This window comes from Xyrauchen texanus, unplaced genomic scaffold (genome assembly GCF_025860055.1).
Source record: "Xyrauchen texanus isolate HMW12.3.18 unplaced genomic scaffold, RBS_HiC_50CHRs HiC_scaffold_763, whole genome shotgun sequence".
NCBI classification, from domain to species: Eukaryota; Metazoa; Chordata; class Actinopteri; order Cypriniformes; family Catostomidae; genus Xyrauchen; species Xyrauchen texanus.
In genome coordinates, this window is record NW_026266757.1 from 1 (window position 1) to 22701 (window position 22701).

General features: G+C 38.2%; 2 protein-coding genes and 1 non-coding gene across 3 annotated transcripts; 2 read left to right on the forward strand and 1 right to left on the reverse strand.

Annotated features, from left to right (window-relative positions):
* Positions 1–622: 622 nt before the first annotated feature.
* On the reverse strand, positions 623–13803 carry polg (polymerase (DNA directed), gamma). The gene is given in 25 exon segments (XM_052125243.1): positions 623–2796; positions 3050–3210; positions 3293–3501; positions 3614–3785; positions 4714–4836; positions 5234–5450; positions 5453–5479; positions 5716–5851; positions 6094–6211; positions 6302–6355; positions 6458–6618; positions 6706–6807; positions 7482–7556; positions 7709–7826; positions 7976–8200; positions 8306–8429; positions 8562–8716; positions 9367–9549; positions 9643–9722; positions 9922–10068; positions 11312–11479; positions 11720–11915; positions 12249–12860; positions 13582–13651; positions 13733–13803. Coding segments are annotated over 23 exon segments (3585 nt in total). The 5' UTR covers positions 12818–12860; positions 13582–13651; positions 13733–13803; the 3' UTR covers positions 623–2731.
* A 526-nt stretch (positions 13804–14329) lies between these two features.
* Positions 14330–14402, forward strand: trnar-ucg (transfer RNA arginine (anticodon UCG)). Its single transcript has one exon. It is a non-coding gene; the product is annotated as a tRNA-Arg (tRNA).
* Positions 14403–14848: 446 nt separating this feature from the next.
* Positions 14849–18666, forward strand: LOC127642720 (mucin-2-like; the record flags this gene model as incomplete). Its single annotated transcript, XM_052125241.1, has 5 exons — positions 14849–15029; positions 15107–15246; positions 16588–17157; positions 17281–18324; positions 18604–18666. Coding segments are annotated over 5 exons (1998 nt in total), but the record flags the coding sequence as incomplete, so codon positions are not given.
* Between the last annotated feature and the right edge of the window lie 4035 nt (positions 18667–22701).

A 22701-nucleotide genomic window follows, 5' to 3' on the forward strand; every position in this document is an offset into this window, starting at 1 on the left:
CATACTGAGCATATACAAAAACAGCTGCACTTTCAGATAATAACTCACAATGATATCAGAATCCACTAAGAGCACATTCAGCTAACTGGTGTTTTCTTGTAAACCTGCACAGATATTCAATGGAAAACAACCGCATGATGCACAGCTGTTCTTGCTGCCACGAGATGAAAACCATCCCTATGCAGGTCAAGCTGAGGTGTCCCAATGACAGCGAGATTCTTCATGAATACGACTACATTGAGAGCTGCAAATGTGCACCTACAGATTGTGAAGAATAACACGGCCTGAGCACCAGATAAAATATGTTGACATTTGAAGATTTAAAGTCTGCCAGACCTTGCTTTTATTATTGCTGGTTTAAGCATGATTCAATTATATATCACATTTAGGAACAACATTATTTCAATGAATGAACTCAGCAACTGCAAATAAGGTTGAGTGTTGGATGGTTTTGGAGAACGAAAATAAAAATGAATGCTTTTATTCTAGGGGTGTGGTTTTCAATTTGACTAATTTTACCTTTTATTTCATATTTAAAATTCTTTCCAAGCTTTTCACTCTTTTAATGAAATGAATGATGATCACAATAAAGCAATCAGTCAGCAACAATTTATGTCCACTGGATTTTTTTATTTAAAAGTACTGGAGTTATAAAAATGGGTTATGGCAGGCCTATTTTGTTTATTTGAATATGCTCCTTGAGGTTCACTTATAATATTAGTAAAGTTTTTACACACACACACACACATAAATTCATATATTTATTAAAAATGATAATTTCCACCCTCTGAAATGCTCGGTTTTATGCGGCTTCTCTTTTAAAGGGATAGTTCACCACCTAAAAATGAATGTTCTCTCATTTATTCACCCTCATGCCATCCCAGATGTGTGACTTTCTTCTGCTGAACACAAAGATTTTTAGAAGAATATCTCAGCTCTGCAGATCCATACAATGCAAGTGAATGGTGGCCAAATCTTTGAAGGTCCAAAAAGCAAATAAAGCAAGCATAAAAGTAATCCATATGACTCCAGTGTTTAAATCCATTTCTTCGGATGCAATACGTTAGGTGTGAGTGAGAATCAGATCAATATTTAAGTCCTTTTTAACTATAAATTCTCCTCCCTACCCAGTATGTTGTGATATGCACAAAGAATGTGAATTGCCAAAACAAAAAAAGAGAAGAAAGTGAAAATGGAGATTTATAGTAAAAAAAAGGACCGGTATCATCCTGTTGTCGCAAAGGGGGAAATAATAAAGAAGGTCCTATTGGGCCGCTTTTAATTTCAGTGTTTTTTAAATATTTTTTTATGTTATTAGGGATATATGTACTCTAAAATATATAAACGATTAAATCTTTTGAATTCCAAAAACTTTTCCTGACATAAATCCACCTTAAAAATATAAAAATATATTTTTTAAATATACCCAAATGAATGAATATCGAATCGTAATCAAATTGGGAAAACTATCAATACCCAGCCCTACTGGCAGAGATATTTCATATGAAGATTATAAACAGTTAAAAATAAACATGATTTTCAGCTTCAGTCTGAGTGGACAATAAGCCTTAAAATTTTGTATATAATGATATATAGTATCCGTATAGATCCTCAATCTGAATTCTTATGCATTGATCACACTAACACTAGCTTCAAGGGTCAAGATTCAAAAGTAATTGATGAAAACTTCAGGTTTAGGGTTTGATCAACTTGCACCAAATTTCTTCCCTGCCTGAAATGTTACTTCTATTTAAATGACCTTTTGTAAACATCTCGTGTTTTTAACCAAGTAAAGCTGTCCAGGTCTCACTTGATTCCTCAGTGTTACAGTTTCATCACATATGTACAGTTATGTGTTTACTGTCTATGCACTGTATGCCATTTTCAAACTTCTAGCACCGAGGCTAATGCAGTGTTAAATGGTCTTCTTTTACAAAGTGGAGAACTGACGGCAGGAGGCCCAGAAAAGACGAAAAAAAGATGATGCTGTCACAACTGCATCAGTTAGAACAATTTTCACTTGTAATAATGCTTTGTCTTGAAATGCAATTAAGAATGTTTCAAGAGTAATGTTTTATTGACAATGTTTTTGCAACAGCTCAAAGTGTGAAACCCACTCAAAATAATGTATTTTTATTTTCCAATGCTAATGTTCTCAGAAAGGCTAAAGCCATCCCCAACCTCATTTTCAACACTGAGCAATATGAAAGGTTTCTCATTCTTCTCCCCAAGAAATCAATGGTTAAGTCCATGTAGGGGATTTTTTTTGTTTATTTTTGTTTTTTGAGTTGGTAAACCCTGGCTATATTCCCTGCATATGCAGCAGCAGCAAACAGGGAGGCACATCCATGAATATTATATATAAAATACACGTGGTGCCCTCTGCAGGTCAATCTGCTGCAGTACATGAAACTGAGCATTTCAAGAGTCTTCAGAAGCAATGCAGCAACTCTGGAAGCTGCACTGCATGAACACAAACAACAGCCAGCAGGTGTCTGTTTAAACTGTCAGATCTGTGAGACAGCTGTTAGCTTGGTTTTCCTAATTGATATGTTGTACATTCACAATTTAGACTTAAAACTCTCAACTTTCAGAGGAAAATCAGGCACCCAGGAAAAAGAGGAAGCAGTGAAAAGTATGTTTTCACCACGTTCATTCATCTTTTCCAAATTCACACAAGGAACCCATAGTGTTATCCTTTGTTTTATATCACAGATATTATTGGATCTTGTTATTTTCCTTTGGCCAAAGATCCTTTGGTGATCTCCAGAATCTGGTAAATGTCCAAGGCCTCACCTGTTGACATAAAAACATGATACATATTATATTCATTATAATTGTTTTGGGCAACACATATGTAATTATAAGCCCATTTCTTGTTTAACTAATACTTTGCTGTCTTTTATTTTACATGAGTTTGTAAAGATCACTTTTAGTCCTAAATAAGGAGTCTTGAAGTTCAAAACACTGCTGCTATAATCTTAATAAATATATATGTAAAAACTTGACAGTGACAGTTTTATGTCACTCAGTTTATGATTAATCTCACCTTGTGGTATTCCATATCTCCGTTCCACTCCTGTGGGATTTGATGGAGTCATGCAGTCCATCGTCACCTCCTTCCGTAAGCACTGATCAATGTCTACAGCACTGAAGAAAGCCACTGACTGCGGCAGATCCTTCATTCCCAGTTTATAGGCAAACATACACCTGTGGATAGACAGTTGTTTTCAGGCATTGATTTTACAGGATATTGTTAAGTGTAAGGCAGAAATTAGACGTTTGTCTTCACCTCGTAAGCAGGTTTGTGATCTGTAGGGCCAAAGCAGCTCTGTAGCGATCCTCGCTCCGCACCAGGTAACGCACCTCATCGTGAATACTGATACAGAAGCGCCCATCTATATCATGTTCCTCAAATAGCCACCGCATGGCCACCAGCATTAGGTGAAGATAGTCCACCGCTGAACTCTGCACCACCCAGTTTATCCTGCTGGTTATGAACTACAATACAAGCATTGTACTTGTTTTATATTGTAATAAAATCCTGGATTTGGAACAAGTCACAAACAACATTCTTGAATGTTAAATCTCAAGACGACAGACGCTCACTCACCTCATCCTTAACGGCAGAAGGTTCCAGAGCTCTGGATATCCTGCAGCCCAGCACTGGAGTTGCTGGTTCCTCAGAGTGAGCGATTCTCTCCAGCTTATTGAACATCTCTGATTCAGTACCACCCGCCCACACGCGCTGACCTGTAAGATTCCACTTCCTTTTCCTGCGGGAACTACAAGAAGTATAAAACATGCAGACACCTGTTAGACAAACAGCATTTGTTTTGTCTCGTTTTAGCCATCATTGATTATAGAAGTTAGACATCTGCTCAATTTTATGAATGGATAAATACAGCAAACATGGCCACTACAGGGTTCCCACACCTTTCGACCAATGACTCTCCATGACTTTTACCACAAATGTTCTTGTATTTGTTCAACTGACCCTTGACCCCTGGGTAATTTTAAGTTGGAGACCTCTCTAAACTATTTTCCTCTTATCACAGCTGTGTACATCCCCCACAAGCCGACACAGACCGGGCACTCAAGGAACTGTATGACAGCATAAGTAAGCAGGAAACCATTCACCCTGAGGGCGGGTTCATTTTTACTGGGGACTTTAACAAAGCCAATTTTAAAACAATAGCATCAAAATACCACCAACATATCAGCTTCAACACACGAGGGGACCGGGTTTTGGATCATTGCTATTCTCTTTTCCGGGATGGCTACAAATCCCTCCCCGCCCACCATTTGGCAAATATGTTGTTTATTGTAATTGGTATATGTCTCGTCACTGTCATGACTGCTATGTTGCTCGGAACTGCACACAAGGCTTTCACCTACTGTTGCACTTGTGTATATGGTCATGTGACAATAAAAGTGATTTTTTATATCATAGAGCATACAATTTAAATACCTGCTTTAGCCGAAACAGCATTTAAAAATGTAACTAAAACTTGCTTATTAGGACATATTTCAAATTTCAATACTCTGAATCCTGGCTGGCTCCTTAATTTCAAATTCCCTGATATTTCCAGATTTTTCATGACCTTATTGGGAACATTGCCACTATGCTTTTAACCGGACTTTTAAAGCATTTAGATTTAAAGCCACTAAACATTTGGATACACATTACAGAAAAAAAGGTAGTCAGCTGACCTTTGAGCTGCCAGTTTTGAGATCTTGCGTAACTCCTGCAGTGAGATTGTGCCGTCTTCATCTCTCTCCACCTCCATATCCAACTCGTTCACCAACCATTCACCATCCTCAGACAGGTGGTACCTGCCCAAACAATAGTTATTATTAGTAACATAAACCAGAGTTCTCCAACTTAAAATTACCTAGGGGGCACTAGTCAGATCAGTGTCAGGGGTCAGTAGAGCAGTCAGTAGAGCAATGAATTTGAACTATCATTATTGCCATTCAGTTTGCATACAATTTGGCGTATTAGGCTTGTTTTTTCATTTACATTTTTCATTTGTAACGAGCTATGTGGAAAAAAAAAATAACACAAGGCTATCATGAGGGACAAATTCCATACTCCTACCCAAGATTTTACCCATCAATTCATTGACGCAATTAATTGTATGACAGCAAGGCATTAGAAAAACACTTTTCTCCTTAAATTTTAGTTCTGTAAGAAAGAAAATCTGAATACCTTGAAGGGTTTTCAGCCTACCTGCGCAGGCCTTTGGTAAGTGCGTACATCTGTCGCGCTTTACTAGCTGCTTCCTGTTGGCTCAGTCGGTGGTTGAACTGCAAGAGCAGTCGCTCGGCAAATGGCTGGCCGGCTCCATAAATCCGTCCATAGTTGAACACTTTGGCATGCTCGCGGCTGATGCCCACTGCGTCTGCTGTACGGCTGTGCAGGTCTGTGCCCTGACTCTTCTTTCCTGGAGTGTCATCCAACCAAACGCTGTGCAGCCTGCAAAACAGAGATTAAAAATTATATAAGGGTAAACCTAAGCCAGGGCACATATTTTGAATTTACAGGGCCTTCATGTTCTGCCTTTCCCTTTAAATAAATTCAAGCATAATAAGAGGCTCAGATCCATCTTCAAAAAGGAAGTCACCATGTGCTACTTTCTTTAGAGAATTTGCATTTAAGATCAATATCTGTCTTGTGCATGTAATAATTAGAAACACTGATATCTGAAATACCATGAATCCCAGCAAAGTGAGCTTCGCCCAGCACAGCAGCGATCCACAGCTCTTGAGAGTCCACATCTGCTCCCACCAGGTTATAACCAGGAGGCACCTGTACCATAGCCTTCAGTTCACTGCCTACACGATCTCTCTGGAAATAAACACACAAAGATTTTAAATGCTACTCCATATTGAAACAGATGGGACAGTTTTCTGATAGTCAATCAAAAGCAAAGTGTCACATGATCTCTTACTTTAACTATTACAGCATTATTTAGCTTAAATAGACAATAAGCAATCATGTGAATTCAAGACTTTCACTTTAACTTTCCAAAAAAAAAGTTTATAACTGGTTATAAAAATCAACATTATTGATCATTATTTTTGTCTTACTCTAGCGTTACTTGCAGTCAGCCATGTCGGCTCTACAGCTCGACGAGTGACCGTCCCAGCTGTGATGACTTGAGGTAAAATGGCTCCATACTGTCCTTCCTCATCATAGTCATCATGTCTGATGGTGGAGAAAAAGAGATGGTCACATGACACATGGTATTTAGAAAGCTATGTACTAGATTGATTAGAAGATGTACCACCAGCATACCTAATAACAGCACGTGGCAGTTCTTCTCTCCGAATCCATACTACCATTTGAGAACTGTACAGACAAGACAAAAAAGAAATTCAGATCAAATATATCAGCTTTAAGCACCATCTAGACATTCCAAAGTGCCAAAACAGGAATTCGGAAGTCTCAAACCTGATGCGTTTTTGTGCATTCCTCCAGAATGAGATCATCTTGTTGATTTCCAGTGCCCGTGTGGCATTTGTGCCACCCCGTCCGGCCTGAAGTGTACCATCCTCCATTTTACTCAGGAAGTCTTTGGAAAACGGGCTTCCAACGTTGTTCTCATTTCCATCCTGTGATTCCAATAGTTCATTTTTGCTGAGAAGAGCTATATGACAAAATTGCATGGACTGGCAAAAGAGTTAAAAGATGAAATGGACCTTATGAGGCAGTTTGAAGAACCAACACCCAGGGATGCTGACATCATTGTATGGTCCATTTCCATGGTGATAAGGACAGTCACGGTTCCCGTTTTGAACTAGCTAAAGAAAAAACAAAACTATTATTACTCATCACAAACATGAAAAAATATAATTGTTGAAACTTTATATTTCAACTTTTAAAATAACCTAAATAAATAAAAATGTTAACCTATTTTTGCTCTAATATTTTAATATAATTTAATACTTAATTAAATACTATTTGATATTTAAATATTTTTAAATTGTTAATTTATTTTTGCTCTAATATTTATATAATTTAAACATGTATGAAATACTATTTGATATTTCAATATTTGTAAATTGTTAATACATTTTTGCTCAATTTCTTTAATACAATAATTTAATATTAAATAATATTTCATGTTTAAAATAATATTTAAAATACTTTAATTATGTTATTAATATAATATATTGCTCAAATATGTGATAATTTAATATTTCATTAAATATGGTTTCTTATTTAAAATAATATTAAAACTAGTTTAAAAAGATAATCTTTTTATTAAAATATTTTAGAAGCTAATTTAATATTTTATAAAAAATGTAAATATATATATATATATATATAATTGAAAAAAATAATCATTTTACAATATGCAATTTTAAAATAATGTTTGATATTTAATACAATTAAAAATTAATAAAGCTGCTATTAAAAATGATGCTTAAATGTAGTTTTGTGGTTTATTTTTGGTTACTATAATGCATCTAACCTTGGTCCTCTTGGATGAGACTGATGCACTCAGTATGTCATCATCAAACACCTCCAGACGACTCACTTCTTCAACCTACACACACATGCACACAAACCCATTCTAAACTCTCACAAAAATTCAGATATGGGCCATTTATATCATATTAGCCCTTAAAACAAGAGCATCTGTCAGCATGTTATCTACCACCATGGTTTTTGGGAAGAAAGTTCTATCCAGGCTCTTACTGTTTGCCATACTGCACTGTCAGTCAACATGATGTGATCAGAAGGCTGGCTGTCCAGACACGGAGGCTGTTCCTTCCCCTTTCGCTCACAGTACTCCTTATAGATGCTCTCAATCACCCTAGAAAACCATCAAAGGTTCCAGCAGTGTCAGTTGGCATAGAAGGGAAAAAGCTGTCTTCGTAATGCACCAAGATAGGCCACTCTATATTTTCATAATGAACATATGGAAAGCTTCCTTAGAAACTTCTTATTGCCATTTTATTTTACCTGTAGGGGCATACAGGTCCCTCTGTGTCTTCTGATATCTCTAGGTTATCTCTGCGGCCTGGCACAAGATAACCCCACCCGTGCTGGTCTGTGTAATGCAGGGGAAAGCCGTCCCACGTGAGGCCCATCAGCTTGGGCGTGACCCTCATTTGTAGACTGATGAGGCTAGCTCCTGGAGACCAGTCCTCTGCCTCAGACATCTTCACACACAGTTTACGGTACCAGCTGAAGGAGGAATGTGTTTATAGTAATGCTATATAAATAGGTATTTACCAAAATGTGCTCACTTGCTATGTAGAATGAAATCAGCCAGCAGGGGGCAGCACGCACCTGGGGTGGGCAGGTAAGTGTTGTCTCCTCTTTGGCAGGCAGCTAACAGTGTCCTTTAGTCGCTGCACTAGTTCTCTGCTGGGGTCTGGACCATCCTCCTCCTCTTCTAAAGGAGGACCAGGATCTGTAACAGCAGGTAAACAATGTTACCACTAGTATGCAATCCAAAAATCAGCACGAGAAGGTATTAGGATGTCCAGGAGATAACATATCTTCATTATGAAGAGGCAAGATCGAATGTATAATGAAAGCATACCTATGTCCCAGTCTTGGTGTACATTTGTATTTGCTGCTGCTGCTGCTGCTGCTTCTGCCTCTTGTTTGGCTTTCTTCTTGCTTACAGGCATTTTCTTCTGTTTGAAATCTTGAACGTCCCACTCCAAATCCCAGAGCCAGGGATCCTCTTTGTACCTGGAAAGCAAGAACATCACCAAACATAAGACTATCAAGCACTAACCATCATATCATGTTTTCTAGATGTAGACCGATATATCGGTTTTACTGACTAATTAACTGATTCAGATGGTTGTTTTTTGAACTATCGGTTATCGGCAAAAATGTATACCGATAGTTGCCGATAGTTTGTCTTTTTTATTTGTGATTTACAATCGCGTGAGGATTTGCTGTATTTGAATCTTTCATCATTGAAAATATTCTTTTTTTTTTTTATCCTCACTTCAATGCATATTTTATTATTTTGATTAGACAAATGTATTCTAAATTGAAGTCAGGGCATGCAAAGAAAAAAGTGAATATTTTGGCTATTATTAGGATTTTGGTTGAAAAATAAACTGCGTCTCGGATTTGATTCATTTTGGACTCTTGTAGTCAATGTCTGTGCCCGTCATAGTAAGGAAAGACTTAAATGTTAGCATTCTACAAATCAATTTGAAAAACTATAGGACGATTAAATGTTATCGGCCTTTACCACCACTTTAGTTATCCACTATCGGTCAACCTCTTATGTCTTCCAAATATAATTAGCATATTTGGTTTCATGCTGTATCAAATCAATTGGGACTTTACGGCACACATTATCAGGGGGAAAAAATGGTGTTTACCGATCATCCTGCAATAACTGACAGGCATCATCAGCCAGAATCATCAACGATTTCTTCATCTCTCTCTGCAGCTCCTCATATGTGTCCTGTGAATCTTCCAAGTACCGCCCCCAGTTCTGATTGACAGGAAGGTAGCACATGCCCATTTCCAGCATACCAGCAAGTGTCACTGGGTGAGGACACCTACAGAAATGCAGAATAGTTTTATCGCTTAACTACAAGATTTTATTGAGTAGAGTTGAGGGGCAGGATTATGTAAATTCCAGGTCCTCATACCTCTCCATAAAAAGAGGCAGCTGCTGTGTGAAGACCTCATGTGTGGCCAGAACATCAAGAGCACAATACTGCATCAGCTCCTAAAGTTCCATAGAAGCAAACCAGAGAAAAGAGACAATAGAAAAGTTATCCTTTACTTATTTGAATAATCATGCATTCCTTAATTTATCTTCATTGTTTATGACCTGTAGAGTTGTTTGTTGTACCAGAATAAGGACATTAAAGGATCTACAAGAATAAATACTTCATTTTGTAGGACCTCAAAACTTTTCTCCTTACCTGGAAGTTGGTCCTGACGTCAGACATGGTGCCCTTTACAAACACGTCTCTTGCCTCTTTCTTGAGTGGTTCTCCTCCCACGTACAGGGCGTGAACATCAGCAAGATTATTAATACTACTGATATCAACCCATTCCCACGAGCCGATCTACACCAATGAAAGACCCATTTAATTCACATTTATGCATTTTGAAGACACTGGTATCCCAAGTGATTTGCAGTTCATTCAAGTAGGGATGTCCAGACCACTAGAGGATGCCACTGGAGCACTGAATGCAGACTACATTTTCAAGGTCGCACGGTCATATTGCAATTTCAATCTTAATTCAAACAATCACACAACATTAAAGGGATAGTTTACCCCAAACAATTTATTCTAGCATTATTTATTCACCCTCATGCCATCCCAGATGTGTATGACTTACTTTCTTCTGCTGAAAGAACCTTTCTCTGTAGGACCTCACAATGCAAGTGAATGGGTTCTAACATTTTTAAGCTTCTAAAGGACACAAAGGTAGCATAATCAGAAAGTAATCAGACTCCAGTGGTTTAATCCATGTCTTCAGAAATGATATTATAGGTATGGGTGAAAAGAAGATCAATATTTAAGTCCTTTTTTTACTATCAATCTTCACTTTCACATTCTTTTGTTTTTGGCAATTCGCATTCTTTGTGCATATCGCCACCTAATTGGCAAGGAGGAGAATTTATAGTAAAAAAGGATTTATATATTGATCGGTTTCTCATCCAAACCTATTATATCGCTTCTGTAAATATGGTGTTAACCACTGTCATGTGGATTACTTTTATGCTGCCTTTATGTGCATTTTGGAGCTTAAAAATGTTGGTACCTATTCACTTGCACTGTTCAGCAGAAGTAGTAATACACATCTGGGATGGCATTAGGGTGAGAAAATTATGACTGTTAATTTTTGGGTGAACTATCCCTTTAATGTGTATCATACAGATGTCTGAGAAGTCAAAGTCTGCTGGTTTCCCTCATCATGAAGCCTATAGTTAAGCTCCACTTTCACAACTGACAAAAATGACATATTACTTGTTCATCTTGTGGCTAAAATTGTTTCTGGATTTTTTAATTCACTGAGTTTTTACAAAATTACTAAATAATTATAAATAAACCATTATTTTTCATATATGCATTTTCATGCTTATAACTGATATGCCTAATGGTTTTAATTTGGTCAATAATTGGCCAATAAATATTGACAGTCCATACTTCGGTGCATCCCTACATTCAAGTTATACTTTTTATCATTGTCTGTTTCCCGTGTGAATCGAATGCCTGGATATGTTTAGAGAGAACTAATCTAGATTCTAATATGTGATGCTCTTATTTTCCTCAAGAAAATAACTATTCAGTTTGTACAAACCACTGGTCCCTCAGAGCGCCGTCCGAGGCGTTTCATGTGCTCCTTGACCTCATGTAGGCCTCTTCTCTTGCCGTACTTGCTAGCCATCCAGAGCGAGCGCTGGAATCCGGTCAGTCCTGAAATAGCCATGTGGAGACTCATCGTGTCTAGAAAACGCATCTTGGTTCCCTGCAGTAACGCACACGCATACATAGAAAAATGTATACAGAATGTACATAAAAAGATACAGAACAGGACAGTAGGACAGTGCAGTTTAGAGATCTAGCAGAAAGACTGTTTCATATAGAAATACCAAGTAATATTGTTCAGCTGACAACAGTTTTGTACAATAGCTGTGCATTCAATGATGTATATATGGAGGGAAGTTCACATCAAAGAGCTGAAAACGTCAAAAAACAAGTCCCATACCTTCAATAAATACTGCTCTTTAATGTGTGCCCGATCAAAGCTCACATTGTGTCCAACCACAAGCCTCTCCTGCCATTGGTTACCTGGCGGTTTGGTAGAGTTTGAGGGGGTCTCAAGTGGGATGAGATCGGCAAGTGTCAGGTCACTGGACCAGGTGTACCTGTCCTCTATCAACCTCTTACTGCACCATGCATACCTGAAAAATCAAATATATACATATTGTTTTGTTTCTGTTTGTTCAGTTGGAATACATCGTAATACTGACATTGTTGCTTATTGTAACGCATCAATACAAAACCACTTGCACAAACAAGAAGTGTTAGGCTGTTTGATAATCTTAAGGGATAATTAATCTTAAAAGGAAAAATTATTTCAAATCTGTCAATGATGGCAGAATTTTCCTTTGTGAGTGAACTATAACTTTATGGATCAGTTGAATTAGATTTTTACAAGTTGTATTAGATTAAAACAGTGATGTCAGTGGTATCATTGTGAATAGTGACACATTATAGTCATCAATAATCCTCACCAGGCAGTCGGGGAAACCGCCACAGCCAGCGTAGGACATTGTCCTTCCGCCATGCAGACCTCCACATCAAACACAATAGCATTCTCATCCGGGAAATCCACCCTGCATCTCTCTCCATCTGCTCCATACCGTGTCCAGCCCACTTCCCAAGCCCATTCCTTGGGCATCCTGGGAAGTTGTGCTCCCTGAAGCTGGCTGGCCGCCTCCAGGTAAGGAAGGCTTTGCTTCTGGGCGAGAATGCGGAAGTGTCCATCAATGTCATTGCCATACATGTGGGGTAATTTCAGTTCCACATCAGGTAACAGGGCCGCCTCTTTCCCCCATAGTTTGTGTTGCTCCAAGTGTCTTATACTGCATTCAATGTCTTCCTCTGTGTACTCCTGAGTTTGGCCCCGGAATATCTGCTCTTGCAGGTTCCTGGAGAGCATCTGGATGTTGAGAGGGTTCAGGTAGGTCTGGTCTGAGCCCTGATTGGATTTGGTCTTCACTGAAGCAGAGCACCATCTTACCTCAAGGCCAGCTTGTTTGAACGTCTGCCAGCAGTGACGTGACTTCAGACGGGACAGCATCTCAAAGCCTCAGTAGTTGAAACTATGACATTTTAGGAGGATCCTAAAAAATAAAAGATGCATCTCACAATCCACATCTAAGTATATTAAAGGATGGTTCACTCAAAAATTTATTTCTTCTGCTTCACACATATGACATTTTTAAGAAAATCTCAGCTCTGTAGGTCCATACAGTGCAAGTGAATGGTGGTCCAACAAAGCATATAAAGGCAGCATAAAAGTAATCCATAAGACTCCAGTGGTTAAATATGTGATATGATAGGTGTGGCTGAGAAACAGATCAATATACAAGTCCTTTTTTACTTCAAATCTCGACTTTCTCTCACACATTCTTCTTCTTTTGTTTTTGGAGTTTAGCATTCTTAGAGCATATCGCCACCTAGAGGGCATGTAGGAGATTTTATAATAAAAGGACTAAAATATTTATCTGTTTCTCACCAACATTTATCATATAGCTTCTGAAGACATGGATTTACACACTGGAGTCTTATGCATTACATTTATGCTGCCTTTACATGCTTTTAGAACCTTCAAAGTTCTGGTCACCATTCACTTGTATTGTATGTACCTACAGAGGTGAGATATTCTTCTAAAAAGCTTCGTTTGTGTTCTGCAGAAGAAAGTAAGTGAGCAAAAGAGATCATTTTCATTTTTGGGTGAAATTTTGGCTTTGTCTGAAAATTCATAAACCAGATCATACTCTACATGTAGGTCCATTAAAACCATTTCAATTGCTGAAAACAGTACTAGAGAAAATAAAATACCTGTTCATCCACCGGTGGATAAATACAACGCTGACGGAAGGTTCATGCTACCGTACAGGCAAATAACCATCTGTAAAGTTTAGAGTTTTGGTTATAAGTGTTGCAAACAAACAACAAATACCTAAAGATATATATATATCTACATACATACATTTGGACGCACTTCACGTGTGACACAGAAGCTCCATGCGAAGAAAACAAGACAAGTTTATCTGATACACACATTGCCTCACAGCGACATCCAGTGGTTTAGATGAATGCGAAATGTACACGATCTAGATCTGTATAGTTAAATCTACTAACTTTTACATCTGTTAAATTTCAAGGATTTTAATCTGACATACAAATGTAAAATCACCCCAGTGATGTCTATTAAAAACGACTTTTATTTTATCATCGATGGACCACACACTGTGATTGGTCCATCTTGACCAGCGCTGAGAAAAGCAACATGAACCACGTGAAAACGCTGGACAATATTTTACAACGATGCTGATAAACTTTAATTGACAATGACTTGAAAACGCGTTAATAGTTAAAATAAAATAATTTGTAATTGTATCATTCGTAACTGAATAGAATCAACTCGTATGCTCATGAATATTAAGCATGTAACGCGACTGGAAGGTTGCCAAATAACGGCAGCATTACTAATTAATATTCATGAGCTTAACCGCTCTACCTCCTCTAGTTGTTGTAATGACATTCAATGACAGCCATTATGACATATTCTCAAAGAACTTCCGCAGGCCTCGTGGCCTAATGGATAAGGCGTCTGACTTCGGATCAGAAGATTGCAGGTTCGAGTCCTGCCGGGGTCGAAGCAGTTTCTGAGCTTTTGTTTTAGCTCTAGGCCAATTTGTTTCTAGTGCTGTATGACAAAAGACGAGTACCGACAAGACACTAAATGTACAAAGGAAACAGGGCTGTCTACTGAATTACCTCCAATCCAAATGTCCAGCTCACATTCTTATTATCACCACAAGGGGGCGATAACTTCAAAGGCAAAAGTATGAGCACACCTTAAACTAGAAAATATAAGTTAACTACCGGTATATCCACTGGTACAACAACACCCACATCAACAGAGACATTTACAACCACATCCACCACTACACCAACTACTACTGTGACACAAACATTTACAGAGACAGAAACAACAGCTCCAACAACTGTTACAATAACGCCTACATCAACAGAAACCCCCTCTTCAACTAGTATATCCACCGGTACAACAACACCCACATCAACAGAAACACCCTCTACAACTAGCATATCCACTGGTACAACAACACCCACATCAACAGAGACATTTACAACCACATCCACCACTACACCAACTACTATTGTGACACAAACCTTTACAGAGACAGAAACAACAGCTCCAACAACTGTTACAATAACGCCTACATCAACAGAAACCCCCTCTACAACTAGTATATCCTCTGGTACAACAACACCCACATCAACAGAAACCCCTCTTCAACTAGTATATCCACCGGTACAACAACACCCACATCAACAGAAACACCCTCTACAACTAGCATATCCACTGGTACAACAACACCCACATCAACAGAGACATTTACAACCACATCCACCACTACACCAACTACTATTGTGACACAAACCTTTACAGAGACAGAAACAACAGCTCCAACAACTGTTACAATAACGCCTACATCAACAGAAACCCCCTCTACAACTAGTATATCCTCTGGTACAACAACACCCACATCAACAGAAACACCCTCTACAACTAGTATATCCACTGGTACAACAATACCCACATCAACAGAGACATTTACAACCACATCCACCACTACACCAACTACTATTGTGACACAAACATTTACAGAGACAGAAACAACAGCTCCAACAACTGTTACAATAACACCTACATCAACAGAAACACCCTCTACAACTAGTTCAACTACAGTTACAACAACACCTCATGTCTGTGATTGTGAGTGGTCAAATTGCAACACACCCAGTAAAGAACCCAAAGGATTCGAAACAGAGTCAATCACTGTTTTGTGGAATTCAGCAAAGATTTCTTGTCAGAGCCCAAGCGAGATTGAATGTAGGGCAGTAGACTATCCAGAAAACTCCTTGGATGAAATGGGACAAGAAGTATATTGTAATACATCCTTTGGTTTGACATGTTCAAACGAAGACAATGCAGATGGCTTGATACCATTATGTCATAATTACGAAATACGTGTAAGATGTTGTGAAGCTATGTGTACTACAACCTACTCTACTGTTACACCCTCAAGTACAACCACCGAAACATCTACGACAACTTCCATTACTACAACTGTGGTATCAACAACACCCACATCAACAGAGACATTTACAACCACATCCACCACTACACCAACTACTACTGTGACACAAACTTTTACAGAGACAGAAACAACAGCTCCAACAACTGTTACAATAACGCCTACATTAACAGAAACCCCCTCTACAACTAGTATATCCTCTGGTTCAACAACACCCACATCAACAGAAACACCTTCTTCAACTAGTATATCCACTGGTACAACAAAACCCACATCAACAGAAACCCCCTCTACAACTAGTATATCCACTGGTACAACAACACCCACATCAGTAGAAACACCCTCTACAACTAGTATATCCACTGGTACAACAACACCCACATCAACAGAAACACCCTCTACAACTAGTATATCCACTGGTACAACAACACCCACATCAGCAGAAACACCCTCTACAACTAGTATATCCACTGGTACAACAACACCCACATCAACAGAAACACCCTCTACAACTAGTATATCCACTGGTACAACAACACCCACATCAGCAGAAACACCCTCTACAACTAGTATATCCACTGGTACAACACCACCTACATCAACATAAACCCCCTCTACAACTAGTATATCCACTGGTACAACAACGCCCACATCAACAGAAACACCCTCTACAACTAGTATATCCACTGGTACAACACCACCTACATCAACAGAAACCCCCTCTACAACTAGTATATCCACTGGTACAACAACGCCCACATCAACAGAAACACCCTCTACAACTAGTATATCCACTGGTACAACAACACCCACATCAGCAGAAACACCCTCTACAACTAGTATATCCACTGGTACAACAATACCCACATCAACAGAGACATTTACAACCACATCCACCACTACACCAACTACTATTGTGACACAAACATTTACAGAGACAGAAACAACAGCTCCAACAACTGTTACAATAACGCCTACATCAACAGAAACCCCCTCTTCAACTAGTATATCCACTGGTACAACAACACCCACATCAGTAGAAACACCCTCTACAACTAGTATATCCACTGGTACAACAACACCCACATCAACAGAAACACCCTCTACAACTAGTATATCCACTGGTACAACAACACCCACATCAGCAGAAACACCCTCTACAACTAGTATATCCACTGGTACAACAACACCCACATCAACAGAAACACCCTCTACAACTAGTATATCCACTGGTACAACAACACCCACATCAGCAGAACCACCCTCTACAACTAGTATATCCACTGGTACAACACCACCTACATCAACAGAAACCCCCTCTACAACTAGTATATCCACTGGTACAACAACGCCCACATCAACAGAAACACCCTCTACAACTAGTATATCCACTGGTACAACAACACCCACATCAGCAGAAACACCCTCTACAACTAGTATATCCACTGGTACAACAATACCCACATCAACAGAGACATTTACAACCACATCCACCACTACACCAACTACTATTGTGACACAAACATTTACAGAGACAGAAACAACAGCTCCAACAACTGTTACAATAACGCCTACATCAACAGAAACCCCCTCTACAACTAGTATATCCACTGGTACAACAACACCCACATCAACAGAAACACCCTCTACAACTAGTATATCCACTGGTACAACAACACCCACATCAACAGAAACACCCTCTACAACTAGTATATCCACTGGTACAACAACACCCACATCAACAGAAACACCCTCTACAACTAGTATATCCACTGGTACAACAACACCCACATCAACAGAAACACCCTCTACAACTAGTATATCCACTGGTACAACAACACCCACATCAACAGAAACACCCTCTACAACTAGTATATCCACTGGTACAACAACACCCACATCAACAGAAACACCCTCTACAACTAGTATATCCACTGGTACAACAACACCCACATCAACAGAAACACCTTCTACAACTAGTATATCCACTGGTACAACAACACCCACATCAACAGAAACACCTTCTACAACTAGTATATCCACTGGTACAACAACACCCACATCAACAGAAACACCCTCTACAACTAGTATATCCACTGGTACAACAACACCCACATCAACAGAAACACCTTCTACAACTAGTATATCCACTGGTACAACAACACCCACATCAACAGAAACACCCTCTACAACTAGTATATCCACTGGTACAACAACACCTACATCAACAGAAACACCCTCTACAACTAGTATATCCACTGGTACAACACCCACATCAGCAGAAACACCTTCTACAACTAGTATATCCACTGGTACAACAACACCCACATCAACAGAAACACCCTTTACAACTAGTATATCCACTGGTACAACAACACCCACATCAACAGAAACACCCTCTACAACTAGTATATCCACTGGTACAACAACACCCACATCAACAGAAACACCTTCTACAACTAGTATATCCACTGGTACAACAACACCCACATCAACAGAAACACCTTCTACAACTAGTATATCCACTGGTACAACAACACCCACATCAACAGAAACACCCTCTACAACTAGTATATCCACTGGTACAACAACACCCACATCAACAGAAACACCTTCTACAACTAGTATATCCACTGGTACAACAACACCCACATCAACAGAAACACCCTCTACAACTAGTATATCCACTGGTACAACAACACCTACATCAACAGAAACACCCTCTACAACTAGTATATCCACTGGTACAACACCCACATCAGCAGAAACACCTTCTACAACTAGTATATCCACTGGTACAACAACACCCACATCAACAGAAACACCCTTTACAACTAGTATATCCACTGGTACAACAACACCCACATCAGCAGAAACATCTTTTACAACTGGTTTAACAACACATTTTACTGTGCAAACTGAATCAACTGCCGAAACTTCAACAAACAAAACATCACCCCAATGTAAATGTGAATATTTAAATACAACATTCTCAATAGGTAAGTGCTTTTTTTTACTTACAATCCCTCACATATTTTTACTTTCTTAATTGTATACTTTGTTTAATGTATATATGTTCATGTATAATTCACTTTGCCTTTGTTAACTCAAATTATATTTAATTTCTCTCTTATTTTTTTTACCATCTATGCACATCTTGGATTCTTATTATAGGGTCTACAGTCTACAATAAAACTGACAAATCGGGTTGGTGCTACATTGCTTACTGCAATGACTCTTGTGATATTTTGAAATGGGCTCAACCATGCCCAACCACTCCAAGTCCAACAGTTTGTCCAATGCAATCCTGGGTTGAAGGATGTCTTAACAAAACCTGCATAAATGGCAAGGTCACCTCAAGGCCTGTACAGTGTGACCCAACCGATTCTTTTGTACCTCAATGTACCAGTGGACATAAAGCTGAGAAGGTGTATTATAACAATGGCTGCTGCTCCAAGTATGAGTGCCCATGTGAGTTTAAACCATGGAAATTGTTTAAATTATAGAAATGTTTTATTTATGTTTATATATTAATATTAATCCTAAAACCCAAATTTTTATGTGGCAGTGCCTTATGTTTAACTTTGATGATCCTTGGTTTAACAGGTATATGCAATGGCTGGGGTGACCGTCATTACAAAACTTTCGATGGAACATATTATGCTTTCCAAGGAAACCGCACCTATGTGTTGGTCCAAGAAATCATCCCAAGATACAATATCAGTGTCCATGTTAAAAACTATTTTTGTGATTTAAAACATTATGCAGCTTGCCCTGAGTATATAATTTTGTATTACAAATCCTATCAAATCAAGCTGACAAGCAACACTAAAAACGTCCAGGTAAGTGTCGGCCTGAGTGTTTGTTACAAACATTCACAGACTACTGGTTGTTATGCTCTAGTGGTTCCCATGCACATTGCAAAACAACACAGTATTCTAGAGCATGATTCTCATCATAATTCATAAGACTGTGTTCCCCATAGGTTTATGTCAATGATGAAATTAAGATACCAACATACGTAAATGAAGTCCTCACCATCACCTCTTCCGGCATGTCAGTGCTTGTGAACATCTCTGAGATTAAAGTTGAGATTTTAGTCTCTCATGACAGCTATAGTGTCAAACTCCCGTTCGACTTCTTCTATAATAATACAGAGGGACAGTGTGGTGAGTACAGATCTGTAATTTCCTGGCTCAGTGAATATAATGATGATAAATAAATGTTTTACGTCTGTCCCTGGGACTTTCAAAAATGAAGGTGTGTGTTAGTTTCACTTCACATTTGTCAGCAACAAATTAGACGCTTAATTCATTTGTGTATAAATATTACATTATACTGTACACACCATATATACACATAGAAATGGATTTTTAATACTTTAAAAATGAATTAAAGATTTCCTTCCAGGTAAACAGTTTAAATTTCATGTCAATTAAAATTTTGAAATTCTGTTGACAATTTTCAGGGGTTTGTGATAACAACCGTGCAAATGACTGCAGACTTCCTAATGGAACAATTGACAAATCGTGTGAGGACATGGCACAGTTTTGGATGGTCCCCCCAGGATGCAAAACCACTCCACCCCCTCCACCACCACCTCCTTGCGACACAAAAATCTGTGATGTCATCAAGAGCGAGTAAGGAAAAGCCAAATATTTTAATCTCTTGTGTCAGTGTTGTGAACAAAAATGGAAAATGTATTGTATAGACATGTGACACGTTGTCATTTCTTTGACAGGTTTTATAGTCTGTAATACTAATTAGTACCAAGTTGGTAATTCACTAAGAATTAATTGTGGCCGCTAATTTGCACAAGTGGTTTATGTTGTTTTAGGCCTGGTTCAGTAAAGGAATTAAGCAAATCAGGTAATGGCCACAAAATTAGTGTTGAACGCAATATGTAGAGCGCAGTTCCCACTCTTGTGGACCACTCTCTGAGTGCTTGGTTATGGAGAATGCAACAGACCACAGCAATTTGGCACTTTGCCAAGACTGTACAGCATTTGTTTCTCCACTGGAACCAAAATTGGCTCTTGAAAATGCAGAAAGTGCTCTATACTGTCTGGATACATGCCTGGTTGTAACGATCTCCATCATTTGATAAGTCACTGCTGCCAAGACCAATAGAAAATGTACAAAACATCTCTTTTTTTATAAACTCAAATAAGCAACAACTTTCTTGGGTGGTAATAGCACAAAGTTTAATCCTCACAGCACAGCGTAGGGCCCTATAATTACCTCAATGCGGAAAGCACAAATGGAATCGCAGAATAAAACCATAAAAAATGAATTAAATATAAAATGTGGAATATCACAGAATTTGACATTTGGGATAAAATGAATGCCTGAATGCACAATTAATTATTTTTGTGATATGTCCTATTGTGATGATTTGACCACAAAAGGTTATTTAAATAAATATAGTCTGCATGTGCTGCACACTTCAATGGGAACATGTCAAGCCCGCTTCTCAAACACCGAACACCTCATAAGAATCACACACTGTGTGTAGATGACAGATAACAGAGAACTCATTTGCTTTGAAGCATGCAGCATACAGTATGACACTGTGTAATAAAATCACAGCCTTTTGCAGTTTAATAAGCACATTAAGCCATGTAGTAAACTGCTTATCTCTGGAGGTGAGATTGTCAAAATCATACATACTGAAAGTAATAAATCCAGCTTTCTGCCTAAATTAAAGCTCAAGTTAAATAAATGTTTGAAATTAAAGAAATTGAGACAGAAATATAATACTACTGTATAGAAAAATGTTATATTTAATTTAGTAATAAATAATAATAAAAAAAATCAAATTATTACATTATATTTAAGCGATCTCACAAGCAAGAGTGCCTTTCTGTAGTGTTTTGGATTGTGCTTTGAAGATCTGTATAGAAGCACTTCATATGATAAATTTTTTGTTTGGGAAAAGTCACTGTTGTTTTCATTTGATTCAAGTTTATGAATTCATTCGATTAGACAGTTTTTATGATAACATTTAATTCAACTTTAAAACATGGAATTCCGAAAAATTGAAACAAAGAATTTGGGAAAAAATAAAACTGAATAAAAAAAACTGATTTCATAGGGCCCTAACTGTGCCATTTCAGCGCATTTCGTGCCTAGTTAAACTGTACTGGGGGTGCTTAGTGAATAAGGTGCAGTGAGCTGAAATACCACCTGCAAAAGTGGAGTAACTGTTTCGTGAATTCACCCCAAAGTGTTATACATGTTGTTTCCCTTTCAAAATCATGAATGCTGAAATTGAAATGTTGTTTTGTATTTTCTTCACAGTTTGTTTAAGAACTGCCATGATGTTGTTCCTTATGAAAGTTATTATGAGGCATGTAAATATGATGTGTGCCACATGCAAAATGAATCTGGTGCTTGCTCCAGTATGGAAATGTACGCCGTGCTATGTGGCAAAGACTCTGTCTGTGTGGACTGGAGAAACTCAGCTGACCTCAAAGGTCTATGCGGTAAGACAACAGAATGACCCACCACTATAGAAAAATGTATGTTTGCACTGTGAGTCTTAGGGTTGCACAATTAATAATTGTTCTTTACACTTGAGTGTATTCATAACACATTATCAAATAAGTCATTTTATAATTAAATCTTGATTGTTGTATGTTTCCAAAACAGCATTCACGTGCCCCAAACACAAAGTCTATAAGGCATGTGGGCCTAAAGTGGAAAAAACCTGCAGTACAATGTAATGCACTAATCTTTATTTATAACACTCCATATCCATAAATAATATTCCTCAATAAGTGGTGGAAAATTAATACTGTTTTTTACTTTATTCAACTCTAATATGCTTCTT